At 45.8% G+C, this 15,069-nt stretch overlaps 1 protein-coding gene across 1 annotated transcript in view; it reads left to right on the forward strand.

Moving 5' to 3' along the window:
- Positions 1-6,235: 6,235 nt before the first annotated feature.
- ccdc92 (coiled-coil domain containing 92) overlaps positions 6,236-15,069 on the forward strand; it is a 20,307-nt gene continuing 11,473 nt past the window's right edge. Inside the window, exons 1-4 of the mRNA XM_048244551.1 lie at positions 6,236-6,284; positions 6,497-6,658; positions 13,347-13,490; positions 13,827-13,868. Of these exons, the coding sequence (XP_048100508.1) occupies positions 13,355-13,490; positions 13,827-13,868 (178 nt within the window). The 5' untranslated portion in view covers positions 6,236-6,284; positions 6,497-6,658; positions 13,347-13,354. The remainder of the gene's footprint in view (positions 6,285-6,496; positions 6,659-13,346; positions 13,491-13,826; positions 13,869-15,069) is intronic.

Here is a 15,069-nt window from a genome sequence, read left to right on the forward strand (position 1 = left end):
TGTTGTCTTGTATGTTGATGTTTTGTTTGTTATATGTAGTGTGTGGACCCCAGGAAAAGTATCTACTCTTTTCCTGCTTTTATATCCGTTGTCTTGTATGTTGGTTTCTTGTTTGTTATATGTTGTGTGTGGACCCCAGGAAGAGTAGCTGATGTTTTCTGCATCAGCTAAGGGGATCCAAATAAAATCATAAATCACCCAATGCCTCTTGAGTTGTTCAATTTACCCAGGTTTAAAGTGGAGCTTTCAAAAACAAAACAAAAGGGGGAGGAGAGAATTTGAAAGATAATAGGAAGAGGAGAAGAGAGGACCCGAGACAGAGGGGAAGGAGGTGGTGTTGAGTTTATTAAAGGTGTGGTCAGAGGGAGTCATTCCAGCAGAATGGAAACAGTCTGTTATCATCCCTTTTCAGAAACCTGGGAAAGATGCAAAGAACCCAAGTAATTAGACGATTTCTTTCAGGAATCTCCCCACCAACATTAAGACAGCAGCTTTTCATCCACTATTGTAATTCCTCAGGCATTGCATTTCTAGTTGGGTTTGTAATCTTACTATTTGGTACACTGTTTCATATGGTGTATCTGTTATTCTAACTTGTTAATTTGTTTAAAAACAAAGTTTAAGTTTGTGTTTTTGGTAAAGTTTCCTTCATTACTTTATTACTTTATGTGAGTACCTTTACGTTCAATTGAAGTGATATTGAATACACTCACCATTAAACTCCTCCCACGTTTAAAAAGTGTTTGTCCGAAAGTTTTACGTGTTCGTCTCGTCTTACTACAAGTACAGCAGGCAGTTTCTACTGGATATCTACAAAAGCAAGTTTTGCAGCGTTCTGGACTTTGCAACAGAGACGCTAAAGGAACTCGGACTACTCCGGCCTGCAACAACACCGGACTCGCCTGCTACTCCTCCCCCGGAAAGAAAGCGTCGGAAGCGGTGTGCGAGGAAGCAGAAGAGGGGCAAGCGCGGAGGCGTCCGGGCCAGGCTAGCGGCCAACCCAACTCGCCCAACCATACCATCCATTCTCCTGTCAAATGTACGATCACTGGACAGAAAAATGGATTACATACAACTGCTCAGATTAACGAACCGGACAGTGAGTAACTGCTGTGTGCTCGTCTTCACTGAGACTTGGTTAAATGACAACATTCCGGACTCTGCTGTACAACTGGAGCAGCTAGCCTGCTATCGAGCAGACAGGGCCATTGTAAAGGGAGGAAAATCACGAGGAGGAGGAATCTCTGTTTACATCCGTGACGAATGGTGCCGGGACACTGTAGTAGTATGCAAACACTGCTCACCACTGGCGGAGTTTATGATCATAAAATGCCGTCCTTTTTACCTGCCAAGGGAAATTACTGCGATTCTGCTAGTCGCAGTATACATCCCACCTACCAACAATAACAGCGATAGGAACACGGCTCTTAGTGAACTGTACCAGGCTGTCAGTGAACAACAGACGGCACACCCAGACGGTTTCACCATCTTCGCTGGAGATTTTAACCATGCAGATCTTAAAACTGTTCTTCCAAAGCTACACTTTGTGTAGAGGAGACAACATCCTGGACCTGGTCTACACTACACACAAAGGAGCATACAAAGCCACCCCCCTCCCCCACATTTGACTTTCTGACCATATCACTGTTATGCTAATGCCCGCATACAGACAAAGAGTGAAGGCAAACAAACCGGTTCGCAACAAGCAGGTAAAAGTTTGGCCTGAGGGAGCCTCTGATGCTCTTCAAGACTGCTTTGACACAACAGACTGGGAAATGTTTAAGCAGGCAGCCACTTACAACAACCAGACAGACATAGAGGAGTATACAGACACTGTAACCTCTTACATCACCAAGTGCATTGATGATGTGACCCACACAAAAGACATCATCACTCGGGCTAACTGGAAGCCATGGCTGACAGGGGATGTCCTCAGGCTGCTTTGTCCAGAGACAAAGCCTACAGAGCTGGGGGTGAAGCTGGCATGAGAACAGCGAGAGCCAACCTGTCCCGTGGCATCAAGGAAGCAAAAAAGGAATACACTCACAAGATAACCACCCACTTCAAAGACAGCAGGAACGCACAAAGCCTATGGCAGGGCATTCAGGCCCTCACAGACTACAAGCCCGCGCCACAGAGCTGTGAGAGCAACATCCCTCTGCTCAACAATCTGAACCGTTTCTTTGCTCGCTTTGAAGCACAAAACAGCCCACAGAAGACCCCTCCCCCTCCACACGAGCAGCCCTGGTGCCTCTCTGCCGACAGCGTGAAGAGGACACTTGCTGCTATCAACACCCGTAAGGCAGCAGGCCCAGACAACATCCCAGGTCGTGCGCTGAAGGACTGCGCAGAGGAGCTTAAGGATGTCTTCACAGACATCTTTAACACTTCCCTGAAGCAAGCCATCGTCCCATCATGTTTCAAAGCTGCCACCATCATACCTGTGCCGAAGAAAACTGCTCCATCCTGCTTCAATGACTACCGCCCCGTGGCACTGTCACCCATCATCATGAAGTGCTTTGAGCGGCTTGTCATGTCACACATCAAATCCATTCTCCCCCCCACCCTGGACCCCTTCCAGTTTGCATACCGAGCCAAACGGTCCACAGAGGATGCAATCTGCTCTGCCCTCCACCCAGCCCTCACCCACCTGGAAAAAAGAGACTCATATGTGAGATTGCTGTTTATAGACTTCAGTTCTGCATTCAACACCATAATACCACAACAACTCATCTGCAAACTTGACAAACTGGGACTCAGTACCTACAGTACCTCTGCAACTGGCTACTGGACTTCCTCTGTCAGAGGCCTCAAGTAGTACGTGTTGGCAACAATATTTCAAGCAGCATCACACTCAGCATGGGGGCCCCCCAAGGCTGCGTGCTCAGTCCGCTGCTCTTCACCCTGCTGACACATGACACATGACCTACAGTAACAACCACATAGTGAAATTGGCTGACGACACAACTCTGGTGGGTCTCATCACCAAGGGCGAAGAGACTCAATACAGGTTGGAGGTCGACCTTCTGACCACGTGGTGCAGGGACAACAACCTCCTGCTGAACGTCAGCAAGACCAAGGAAATTATTGTTGACTTCCGGAGAGGTCACACCCAACACCTGCCACTGACCATCGATGGTGCTGTGGTGGAGAGAGTGAGCAGCACCAAATTCCTGGGGGTGCACATCAGTGAAGACCTCTCCTGGACCACCAACACTGCATCACTGGCGAAGAAAGCTCAGCGCCCCCTGTACTTCCTGTGGAAACTCAGGCGAGCAAGTGCTCCACCAGCCATCATGACCACATTCTACCGAGGCACCATTGAGAGCATTCTCTCCAGCTGTATCACTGTGTGGGCGGAAGCTGCACTGAATACAACAGGAAAGCCCTGCAGCGCATAATGAACACAGCTGGAAGGATTATTGGTGCTTCACTCCCCTCCCTGAAGGTCATTTACACCTCCCACCTCACCCGCAAGGCGACCACAATTGTGAGTGATGCAAGTCACCCCGCTCACAATTTGTTTGATCAACTGCCCTCTGGGAAGAGGTACAGAAGCCTGCGCTCCTGCACCACCAGACTCACCAACAGCTTCATACACCAGGCTGTTAGGATGCTGAACTCTCTCCCCCCTCCACCCTCAGCTACATAACATCCTGAACTTTGGACCCACAATGGCTGCCTTGCACTACTCCACTTGCACTACTCCACTTGTACACTTTGCAACTTGTTGTTGTTGTCCTGAAAACCACTCATGAACACACTTCTGCTGCTCTTACATAACTTGCACCACTATGCCACTTGCATACTTAGGTCAAACAGAACTACCTCAGCCATTTATTGGCCTGACTTTTGCACTATTATATTGACTGTCTACTGTATGCACAATTGCACAATTTCAACTCAAATTTTGCTGCTCTTATTTTCTTCATTGTATGTGCCTTCTTATTTTTACTTTTTATATTGTTTACTTAAATGTTATGTTTGTCTGTGGACCTAATTGGTAAAATATGTCTTGTCTCCACCGTGGGATAGTGGGAAACGTAATTCCGATTTCTTTGTATGTCTTGACATGTGAAGAAATTGACAATAAAGCAGACTTTGACTTAAGGTTTATTGCCTAATAAATTGTTAAATTGCTTACCAGTTGCATATCTCTAATTCTCCATAGTTGATAACTAGTTACTTGGTAATTGACTCGAGATGCATAAAGTTATTAATTAAATGGAGTCAGAAAATCACGGTTATGTCTCGTAATAATAGTTACCATTAACTCATCAGCCTATCTGTCCATTGTTCATACACGTGCAAAGGTGAGCGGCCAACACAACTCTTCCTTTGTGAGGAGCGTGCGTTGTTTGTGCCGATTTTCTCCCTCACAGTCACCTACCGTGGGAGCAAACTCCTGCCACACTCAATCTCCCTGCCCCTTAGTGTACATTCATGCCCATTCAGCCATGCAGTCCAACTGAAATGACAAATGAAACAGCCCAAACAAGATTGTTGTGTTCCCGACACTCGAAATCTCAACAGAGAAATTAAACTGGTCCAACTGCTCCTAATTGTCTGGATACAATTAATTGCTTATTTAATAATAGTTTACAGTTTTTCAGTGACCAAGTTTTCCTGAAAGTTCACAGAGCAAAGGGCACCGACAACGGCAACCTTTCCTATTGCCTCTATGCCAATCCTTAACAGAAAAAAAATACGTCAATGAACCACAATGACATCGTGAGGAACCGAGGTGGCCACCCCACGTTTAGGGAGGTGCGCCACTGGATTAGGTGGTGTCGAGGGAAGGAGGTGGCAGGAGACAGCAGTTCCATACAAAAAGATATTATTTATTTTGTCCATAAACAAACAGGCAGATTCAGGAGCACAATTGGAGTCCAAAACATGAAATACACGGTTCTTCAGTCGACAAACATCTACCATGCCATTAAACTAGGCACCCGGAACCTACTCTTTTAGGCTCCCTGTCCAAACAAGGCAACCTTGTAACTTTGGACCTTTCACTCAAACCTTGCTTCACAACAAGCAAGGTTAACTTAACATTAAACAAACAAACAAACATTAACCTGTATGACTTCCCTGATTTCTGGACCTCTAGCTCTTCTGCGTGTCTCCCTGGTTCTCCTGTGTGTCTCTCTCTGTGTGAAAATAAGCCATCCTTAGGCCAGCCAATTACCCCAATCAGGATGTTGGGTTAAACCATTGTAAAGGGGTCAAGGTCTATACCAGTATACCCACACAGCTAAAATCTCCCATAGTACAAAGACAAACCCATTTTAAACATCCTGGCACTACAACAATTTAGGTTGACCCACAGTCGCATGCACACACAGCATAAACACATACACAACAATAACATGAAAAAATAAACCCTCAAATAATCAAGGGGGTGCATGTTAGAATGTGTCTGACTGCACGGTCTTTGGATGTGTAGCACAAAGCAGTTGTTCAGCAGTTAATTTAGAATGGACAGGTGAAAAGGAGGGGGCTCCTTTTTCACAGACATCAATAGATTGTAAATCATTGAATGTATTTGAATTCCCTTCCTTGTAGCATCCCTTTCTACATTCTACAGTGGGGAGAAGTTCACCTTATTGTCTAAATAACATATTTTCTAGCTTTACTTAGCTATACTTGAGGCTGAAGATATGAAGGCATATCAAGTTTCTCACATACTGGAACTTCAAGATACATAACCGTATGATTTCCTTGTTCAGTTTTGCACTGGATTTGAATTAGGAACCTCGGGCACAGATATTGTAAAAAAAATATAAAAGTCAGCTAAATGAATAAATGTAAATTGAATGATTCTTAATTCTGACTATAGATCACACTACATGAACTTACATCCAGTACTATTTGGTATTGCATGGGCCAAATTGTATGACTAAAATGTGATAGTCTTTTGTCTGTTCAAGTCTGATGAAGAGCCGAAGGGCTCGAAACATCATGTGTGTGGAAGTCAAATAATAAAAAATAAAAAAAACGGAGAGCAAGTGTGCGGACCTTCTCTGTTACTGGATCTTGGACTTTTGGCTCCTGCACCTTAATTTGGATGTGCACACGTTCCCAAACTGAAATAATGGGCCACATTGCATACATTTGTTATTTTTAAGCATTTAGGGCCTATCATTTTCTTTTTCGTTTCATATCTTGTCACTAGAGGGCGGAATACGAGCGTTGTAGTGCGAAAGCTCGTGAAAAAACTGTGGAATGGTTTCTATGGTGACACTTTGTTGTAGAGTAGCCTAGATGCTGCTGCTTAGCTGCAGGTAGTCTGTCGGTTTTGTGTTGATTGTGTATTTTCAATTTAAAGTAAATCCTGGTTAATTAAACGTTCACATTACAGTTCTGTTATAGTTTTTAAATCTCCAAATACTGTATGAACCATGTTATAGGCACACAAAATGGCCATTCAGTGCCCATTTGCTTCTAATGATTGGCTTAGATTTCCCATGATGCATCGCTTTATTTTGTCCCGTAGCTCCGGGAGATGACAGAACCGACGGTCTTCCCTACCGACCAAGAGACGCACCAAGCAGCCTGCGCTGCACATTTGAATACATGAAATAATGTGCTAGAACGGACACACTACAAAATATAAAAATCTCTGATCTCAAATCTGTCCACTCTGTGACATTGTAAGGTAAGTGAGCAAACCATGCAAAACATTCACTCTCTAACGTTACCTATCTATCCGGTTGGCAATTGAAACATCCTGTACAATGCACCTGCTCCTCAAAATAACGTTATATTGATGAGAGCCGCAATGTGCTGTTGTCTTCTAGCAAAATATGGTGTATATCTGGTGTCTATACGTTTATCTCCTGAAAACAGTGCACTTTGAAATACCTGATTTGTGTCTGACAGTTATTTGCAAGCATGCGATGCATTGTCTTGATTGTTTACACTAGCTTGTTAACGTTATTGGTTAGGTTGTTAAGTTAGCATCTAATGTTGGCTAAGTCAGCTCCGTTCTCCTGTTTAGAAGTAGCCTAGGCCTAACGCCCTAAAATTAATGTGAGCATCCCATGGCGATATTCTGTAAAGGCCACCGCGTAGATTTCTGATGCATGTCAGTCATACAATTGTGAATGTTGACACCATTTGTCGTTTTCAGATGGTCTATCTAATGTTCACCCTGCGCGTCCTCTATTAACGCAGGCAACGTTAGCTTAGCCCCGTTAACGAAATTGTTTCCAGGGTTATGTTTTGATTCCCTGTGATAAGTTTGTTGACATCTAGCGCTCTGTCTGTCGTCCGCGTAGGTCTTTTTTGGAGCGTTATTGTCGGCTAGCTCTTCTGAATCTAGTTGATTCCTCGAGGATTGGTGTAGGCCGGGGCAGCCGACGCTGTCCGCAATGCAGGTGCTGTTTACAGTCTTCCTGTTTCCAGGGTCGGCGCAGCATGCTTGTTCAGTGTGATGCTCGTCTGTTGGCAACGTAGCCTACTGAAAAACAAGCGCGGCTCCAGATCGAATTCTCAGCTACGAAAATACAGTCCACTTTGCTATGACTTAAGAGTAATGTGGATGCTCTGTTGACCAACGTGCATAGGCCGGGTATTAACTGCAATTAGGATAGTGTGTATTAACTTAATCGTCTGTCATGCGTAAAGCTATTAAAAGCTATAGCTCACATTGACGAGTTCATCACATCAAGGTTTATGGTTTACATCAAGGTTCACATTAGACTGCTGTGCCTGCATTTCCCGCGAGACATTTCTTGCGCAACACCTATGTGCGTACCCCCAGAGCAGGAGAAAGAGGCTTCCCACGAATTCTTATCAAATTATGGTCTTTTGGACATACGTTTGGTTGTGTGTCTGCTTTCCTCTGCTGCAGCTCGTTGATTATTTATGTTTTAGCCTGTTCAGAGTGGAGCAAAAAATGAGAAAGAGAATGTGTGTGTGTGGGGGGGGTTCCTGGACCTATTCAAGAACTTTGGCAGCACCGTGCATAGGAATGCCAGATCAGATTCATGTTGGATCTATATCAGAACCGGAGAGAGGTGTGAGATCCATGGCAGATATATATCAGACTTAATACATAACCGTGCTAGTGCTAGACCAGACCTGTTCAGCGTGTGTGTGTGTGTGAGAGAGGAGAGAGAGAGAGAGAAGAGGGCAGAGAAAGAGCATTAATTATACATGAGGTCACTCGAGGCTGATGTCAGCGCTGCTGTTGGGAAGCATTGCCATGCCATTACAGGAAGTACTCTGCTCACTTAGAGCTGAGGGGGGAGACCAGTCAGCAGGCTAGGGCACACACACACACTCACACACACACACACTTACACTCACACTCACACACACACACACACACACACACACACACACTCACACACACATGCTCACACACACACACACACACACACACACACACACACACACATGATGATGCTATGTTTGATAACACACAAGCACATAACAGACTTGTAACACACATATTACACGCACGCACACACACACACACACACACACACACACACACACACGATGATGCTATGTCTGATAACACACAAGCACATACAGACTTGTAACACACATATTACACACACACGCACGCATGCACGCACGCACACACACACACACACACACACACACACACACACACACACACACACACACACACACACACACACAATGATGATGCTATGTCTTATAACACACACACAAATAACAGACTTGTAACACATATATTACACACACACACACACACGATGATGCTATGTCTGATAACAGACACACACAAATAACAGACTTGTAACACACATATTACACACACACACACACACCACACAGGAGAATGACTTCATTCATTATTCATTTGTTATGGATCATGTAAGTGGTGACTGGCTTGTGTCAGCTCATTGGTAAGCTCATTGGTTGACATTTTCAACACCTCTCTGGAGCAAGCAGTCATCCCATCACTTTTCAAAGCTGCCACCATCATACCTGTGCCAAATAAATCATCACCATCATGCTTCAATGACTACCGTCCTGTAGCACTCACGCCCATAATCATGAAGTGCTTCGAACGGCTAGTCATGTCAAACATCAAAGCCACCCTACCCCCCACCCTGGACCCCTTCCAGTTTGCATACCGAGCCAAACGATCCACGGAGGATGCAATCTGCTCTGCCCTCCATCCAGCCCTCACCCACTTGGACAATAAAGACTCATATGTGAGAATGCTGTTCATAGACTTCAGTTCAGCATTCAATACCATAATACCACAACAACTCATCAGCAAACTGGACAAGCTAGGATTCAGCACCTCCCTCTGCAACTGGCTGCTGGACTTCCTGTTGCAGAGACCACAAGCAGTAATGTCGGGAACAACACCTCAAGCACTCTGACCCTGAGCACGGGGGCCCCACAGGGTGTGTGCTCAGCCCCCTGCTCTTCACACTGCTAACACATGACTGTACAACCACTCACAGCTCCAACCATCTGGTGAAGTTTATGACGACACAACACTGGTGGGCCTCATCACTAAGGGCTTATGAGGCTCACTACAGAGAAGAAGTAGACCTGCTGGCTAAATGGTGCAAAGACAACAACCTCCTGCTGAATGTCAGCAAGACCAAGGAGATTGTTGTCAACTTTCAGAGAGACCACAAACAACTGCCACCACTGTCCATCGACGGAGATGCTGTGGAGAGAGTGAGTAGCACAAAATTCCTGGGGTGCACATCAGCGGCGACCTCTCCTGGACCACCAACACAGCATCACTGGCTAAGAAAGCCCAGCAGCCTCTACTTCTTGCGCCAATTGAAGAAGGCAAGTGCCACGCTCCGGCCATGACCACATTCTACAGAGGGACCATCGAGAGCATCGTGGTCCAGCTGCATCACAGTGTGGGGCGGAAGCTGCACAGATCAGAACAGGAAGACCCTCCAGCCAATTGTTAACACAGCTAAGAGGATCATTGGAGCACCACTCCCCTCCCTGCAGGACATTTACACCACCCGCCTCACCCACCCAGCACTAATGATTGTCAAGGACACAACCCACCCTGCACACGAACTGTTCAGCCTCCTGCCCTCTGGAAAGAGGTACAGGAGCCTCCGCCCCCAAGCACCACCAGACTTGCAAGTAGCTTCATCCACCAAGCAATCAGGATGCTGAACACTCTACCCACTCTCCCATCACTGACAGCCCCCCACCCACCAGCCAGCCCCCCAGGACCGCCCTGTGGAACTGTGACTGTGACTGCGCAGCCTAACGTGTTGCTGCTTCATGATATACTTGAAATGACTGCATATCAATGTAAATATACAGTACACACAAGCACAAGTTTAAACTTCATGTAAATGTTATCAATGTTATTTATCACTCTGCCACAATGCTGCTGCTACTACTACTCTGTCAGAAGGTTACGCTTAGACTATGTAAATATACAACACAACTACCTCTATTTTTTTTTTGATATATGTTCTATATTTCTATATTTTGATATATGTTCTATATTTCAGTCTCGCACTTTAATGTCTGTATGTGGTATGTCTGTATATATATATTTTTTTATTGTCTATGGCTATGTCTATGTCTAAAGTATGTCTATGTCTGTATTTAAAGTATGTCTATGTCTGCATGGGAAAGTAAGAAACGAAATTTCAATTCTTTGTATGACCAGTGCATGTAAAGAAATGGCACCATGACATCAGCAGGCTATAGCTGTCCGCAGCAATGCACTAAACAACAATTCATGTTCTTTATCTGTGAGTGTTAGAAAGAGAGGGAGAGAGTGTGTGTGTATTTCTGAAATGGTATTGTATCAGTGTATAACCATAGTGCCTTGCAAATAAAGTGGTGTGTGTGTGTGTGTGTGTGTGTGGTGTGTGTGTGTAACGTGTGTTACCACCATGTGTCTGAGTAGTTTGTGGTGTGGTGGCTTGGTAACTGAGAGTATGTGGTGTGTGTGTGTGTGTGTGTGTGTGTGGACAGAGAGAGTGGAGAGCAGTGCAAATGCTTTATTCATGTCTGCTTAGTGATGATGTAATGCTTAGAGGCACTGCAATGTTTTATTGAAGCTGTCTCTAGTCAGGAAGAGAAAGAATTACCTTTTTTTCTCTCTTTCTTTATGACTCTCTCTCTCCCTCACTCTCTGTGAGTGTGTGTGTGTGTGTGTGATTGCTTCCTGTAATATTTGCATGGTTGATCATGATACATGTTTGGGTGGCTAAGGGCAATGGGCCTGTTGCTGACTCGTGTGTTCAGGAGTGTGTGGGAGAGAGGGAGGTGACTTGTTGGCTCATCAATCACCTGGCCTGACTGTGTGTGTGTGTGTGTGTGTGTGTGTGTGTGTGTGTGTGTGTGTGTGTGTGTGTGTGTGTGTGTGTCACATAGGTTTCCTAAGTCTACACTGTAAACGTGTTACTCTCTGTCTTGTTGATCTGCATTCAGAGTCACGGCTCATGTTACACCCCACCCCCCTTCGGCTCTCGGCCCTGGACACTCACTCCATGGCCCTCCAGCCCCCAACCTCTCCCCATCAGTACATCTCTGATTCGGGCGTTCTGTCAAAGAAATGGTTCCCAACGCTCTCCCCATCAGTACATCTCTGATTCGGAAAAGCCCAAAGTTCTTCAACGAGAACTCACCAGGAATATCTCATTAGTCTAATGGCTTCTCCTGCTGATAGAGGAGAGTTCTGTAACGAGAATTCACCTGGTGTTTCTCACTAGTCTCATGGCGTTTCCTGTAACGTTAACACACTGGGTGTTTCCCACTAGTCTCATGGCGTCTCCTGTAACGTTATCACACCGGGCGTTTCTCACTAGTCTCGTGGCGTCTCCTGCTGTCCACTGTCCTTTGTTCTGGTCTGGTTAAAAAACAAAGGGGTGTGGTGTTTGGGCAGTCACAATTAGATTGTGCTTCTGTGTTTTGTATGTGTGTGTGTGTGTGTGGAATTAGGTTAAATGGAGATGCTCTGCAGACAGTGATAGCCACGGTTACTCTTCCATGTGGTCAGGATGTGTGTTCTTTTCTACACTCGGCGCTGGTTTTTCACTCAGAGAGACGAGCAGTATATCTCATTCTCTCCTGTGTGTGTGTGTGTGTGTGTGTGTGTTGGGGGGGAGGGTTCTTTCCTCATCTCCCAGCGTCTCTCAGGCACTGAACTCCTCTGCCCGAGGGGGTGGCATCTCCATAGTAACAGGGTTGTGCGGGCACATATAGTGCCACGGGGTGATTTAACATCCCCAGACAAGACACCACCCAGACTACAAGTCAGGAGAGAGGGAGAGAGAGATGGATAGAGAGATGTAGAGAGGGAAAGGAAGAAAAAGAGGAGTGGAGGAAGGAAGAAACAAGAGAGAAGAGAAGATAGAGAGAAGAGGGGAGTGGTGGGCAAGGGAAGAGGAGAGGGGAGAGGGTCCGTAGAATAAATGTGGTTATTATTCAGACGCTGACATTCTGATACAGATAAGTGTGTCAACAAGACCCAACATTCTGCTGATCCAGCAATCTTTCTTCAGAACAGTCAAGCGTCTTCATGATGTGAACTCTAAGCACATACACACACACACACGAACACACACACACACACACACACACACACACAGTCTCTCTCTCTCACACACACACACATATCACACACACACTTTAAAGAAGCCCTATGCAAGTCTGGTTATTCCTTCGCTGTTTCTGGGTTTTCGCCTGATTTGGGCTTACATTTTTCACGACATAGCTCCCCCTGCAGCTTCGGTAGCAAGTGACTGCTACGCTAAACCCTCACTAGCTAGCGAGCTAGCCATCAAGAAACCAAGCTAAACACATACAGGGCTCACAATAAAACGGTCGAGCAAACACATTGTTCAAGAGACTATCAAACCACATTACAAAACGGTTCCCCAAGGGTAGGCTAACAATTTCAGCAGCAACAAAGCCAAGTCGGAGTCCGTTTTGCAGTCTTCTTAGAAACTACAATCTGACTACATTTTCGAGGCCTTCCGCTGAGTCACATCCGGATTTCTTCGTTTTTTCCGTGGAGAAGCACTAGGGGGAGACGAAGCACCCACCAAACGACCCAAAAAGTGTTGTAGAACCATCAGAACGACTCTCAACCTGCATAATTAAGGTCATTTTTGCTAAAATTGTTGCATAGGGCTTCTTTAACATTGAAACACACAGACACTGAGCTGTGTATGTTACTGTGCTGACTAGTAACGAAATCTCGGATGGTTTGATGGTTGATGTTCACTGCTAATCCAATCCTATGATATTTCATAAAAACACTGCTTACATCACACTCTCTGTGTTTGCAGGTCTCGGGGTGTCTGTGGTGTGAGTGACCATATGTGAATGCGTGTGTGTGTGTGTGTCAGCAGCACTCGTGATGGCGTCGGTGAGCGTAACATTGGAGAACCAACTCCACAGCGCTCAGAAGAACCTGCTTTTCCTCCAGCAGGACCACGCCAACACTCTCAAAGGCCTGCACGCTGAAATACGGCGCTTACAGCAGCACTGCACTGGTGAGAACACACACACACACACACACACACACACACACACAGATACACACATACACACACACACACACACACACAGATACACACAGATACACACACGCACACACACACACACAGATACATACACACACACACACACACACACACACAGAGATACACATGCACACACACTGGTAAGACAGGGGTCTGTTCCTGGCCATGTCAATCATCTGATGAACGTTTAACGAGGTCAGTTGATCCATGGTCAGTCGATCTCAGGTCTTGCCCCTGTACATGTTCTCATGTTAACACCAGCCCCCTCTCTCTCTCTCTCTCTCTCTCTCTCTCCTTTTTCCACAGACCTGACATATGAGCTGACAGTGAAGAGCTCAGATCCAACTGGTAAGATCACATACTCACCTCTCTGTCCCTTTTTTCATTCTCACTATCATTCTCTCTGTCTTGCACTCACCCAATCACTCTCTTTCGCTCTCTCTCTCTCTCTCTCTCTCTCTTTCTCTCTCTCTCTCTCTCTTCTCACTCATTCTCTCTTTCTCTCTGTCATTGTCTTTTTCAGACCCCCACCCCACCCCACCCACACACACATCTCTGTCCATCTGTGTGTGTGTGTGTGTAGAGCAGGTTGATGTGTGTTGAGATGTGGACTTCCTTAGTGATGATGTCTTTGCTTGGCATCCAACACCATGCATAATTGACCCTGCTCAGTTGCGTGTGACTAAGCTCTTGTTTGAGTGTGTGTGTGTGTGTGTGTGTTGGGGAATACCTTCAGAGTATTTGTATTAAGCCCACGTTGCTCATGTATATTGTGACTCCTGATGACAGCGGACACCGAAGCCTTTCAGCACAGCTGCATGAGAGGCCATCTTTATTTCACTTTGCTGCATACCTCTCTTTGTCTGTCTCTCTGTCTGTCCTCCTCTACTCTTCTCTTTTCATTATGTCGCTCTATCCCTCTCTCCTCCTTCCCTTCTGTTCTATATCCGTCTCCTGGTTGTTCTTCTTTTCTCTCCATCTCTCTCTCCTCCTCTTCCCTCTCTCTCTCTGTAGAGGCAGACTGGCTCCACTCCTTACTCTCCTCCCCCCAAACGCTCCCCCTTTCTCTCTCTTCTTCTCCTCCATCTCTTTCTCTCTCTTCCTCTCTCTCTCTCTTCATGTCTCTCTATTCTCACTCTCCCTCCTTCCCCCCCTCTCTCTCTTCATGTCTCTCTCTATTCTCACTCTCCCTCCTTCCTCCCCTCCCCTCTTCTCTCTTCTTTCTCTGGCATCCAACACCATGCATAATTGACCCTGCTCAGTTGCGTGTGACTAAGCTCTTGTTTGAGTGTGTGTGTGTGTGTGTGTGTGTTGGGGAATACCTTCAGAGTATTTGTATTAAGCCCACGTTGCTCATGTATATTGTGACTCCTGATGACAGGACACGAGCGCACCAGCACAGCTGCATGAGAGGCCATCTTTATTTCACTTTGCTGCATACCTCTCTTTGTCTGTCTCTCTGTCTGTCCTCCTCTACTCTTCTCTTTTCATTATGTCGCTTCTATCCCTCTCTCCTCCTTCCCTTCTGTTCTATATCCGTCTCCTGGTT

Source organism: Alosa alosa, chromosome 5 (assembly GCF_017589495.1).
Source record: "Alosa alosa isolate M-15738 ecotype Scorff River chromosome 5, AALO_Geno_1.1, whole genome shotgun sequence".
Lineage (NCBI taxonomy): Eukaryota > Metazoa > Chordata > Actinopteri > Clupeiformes > Clupeidae > Alosa > Alosa alosa.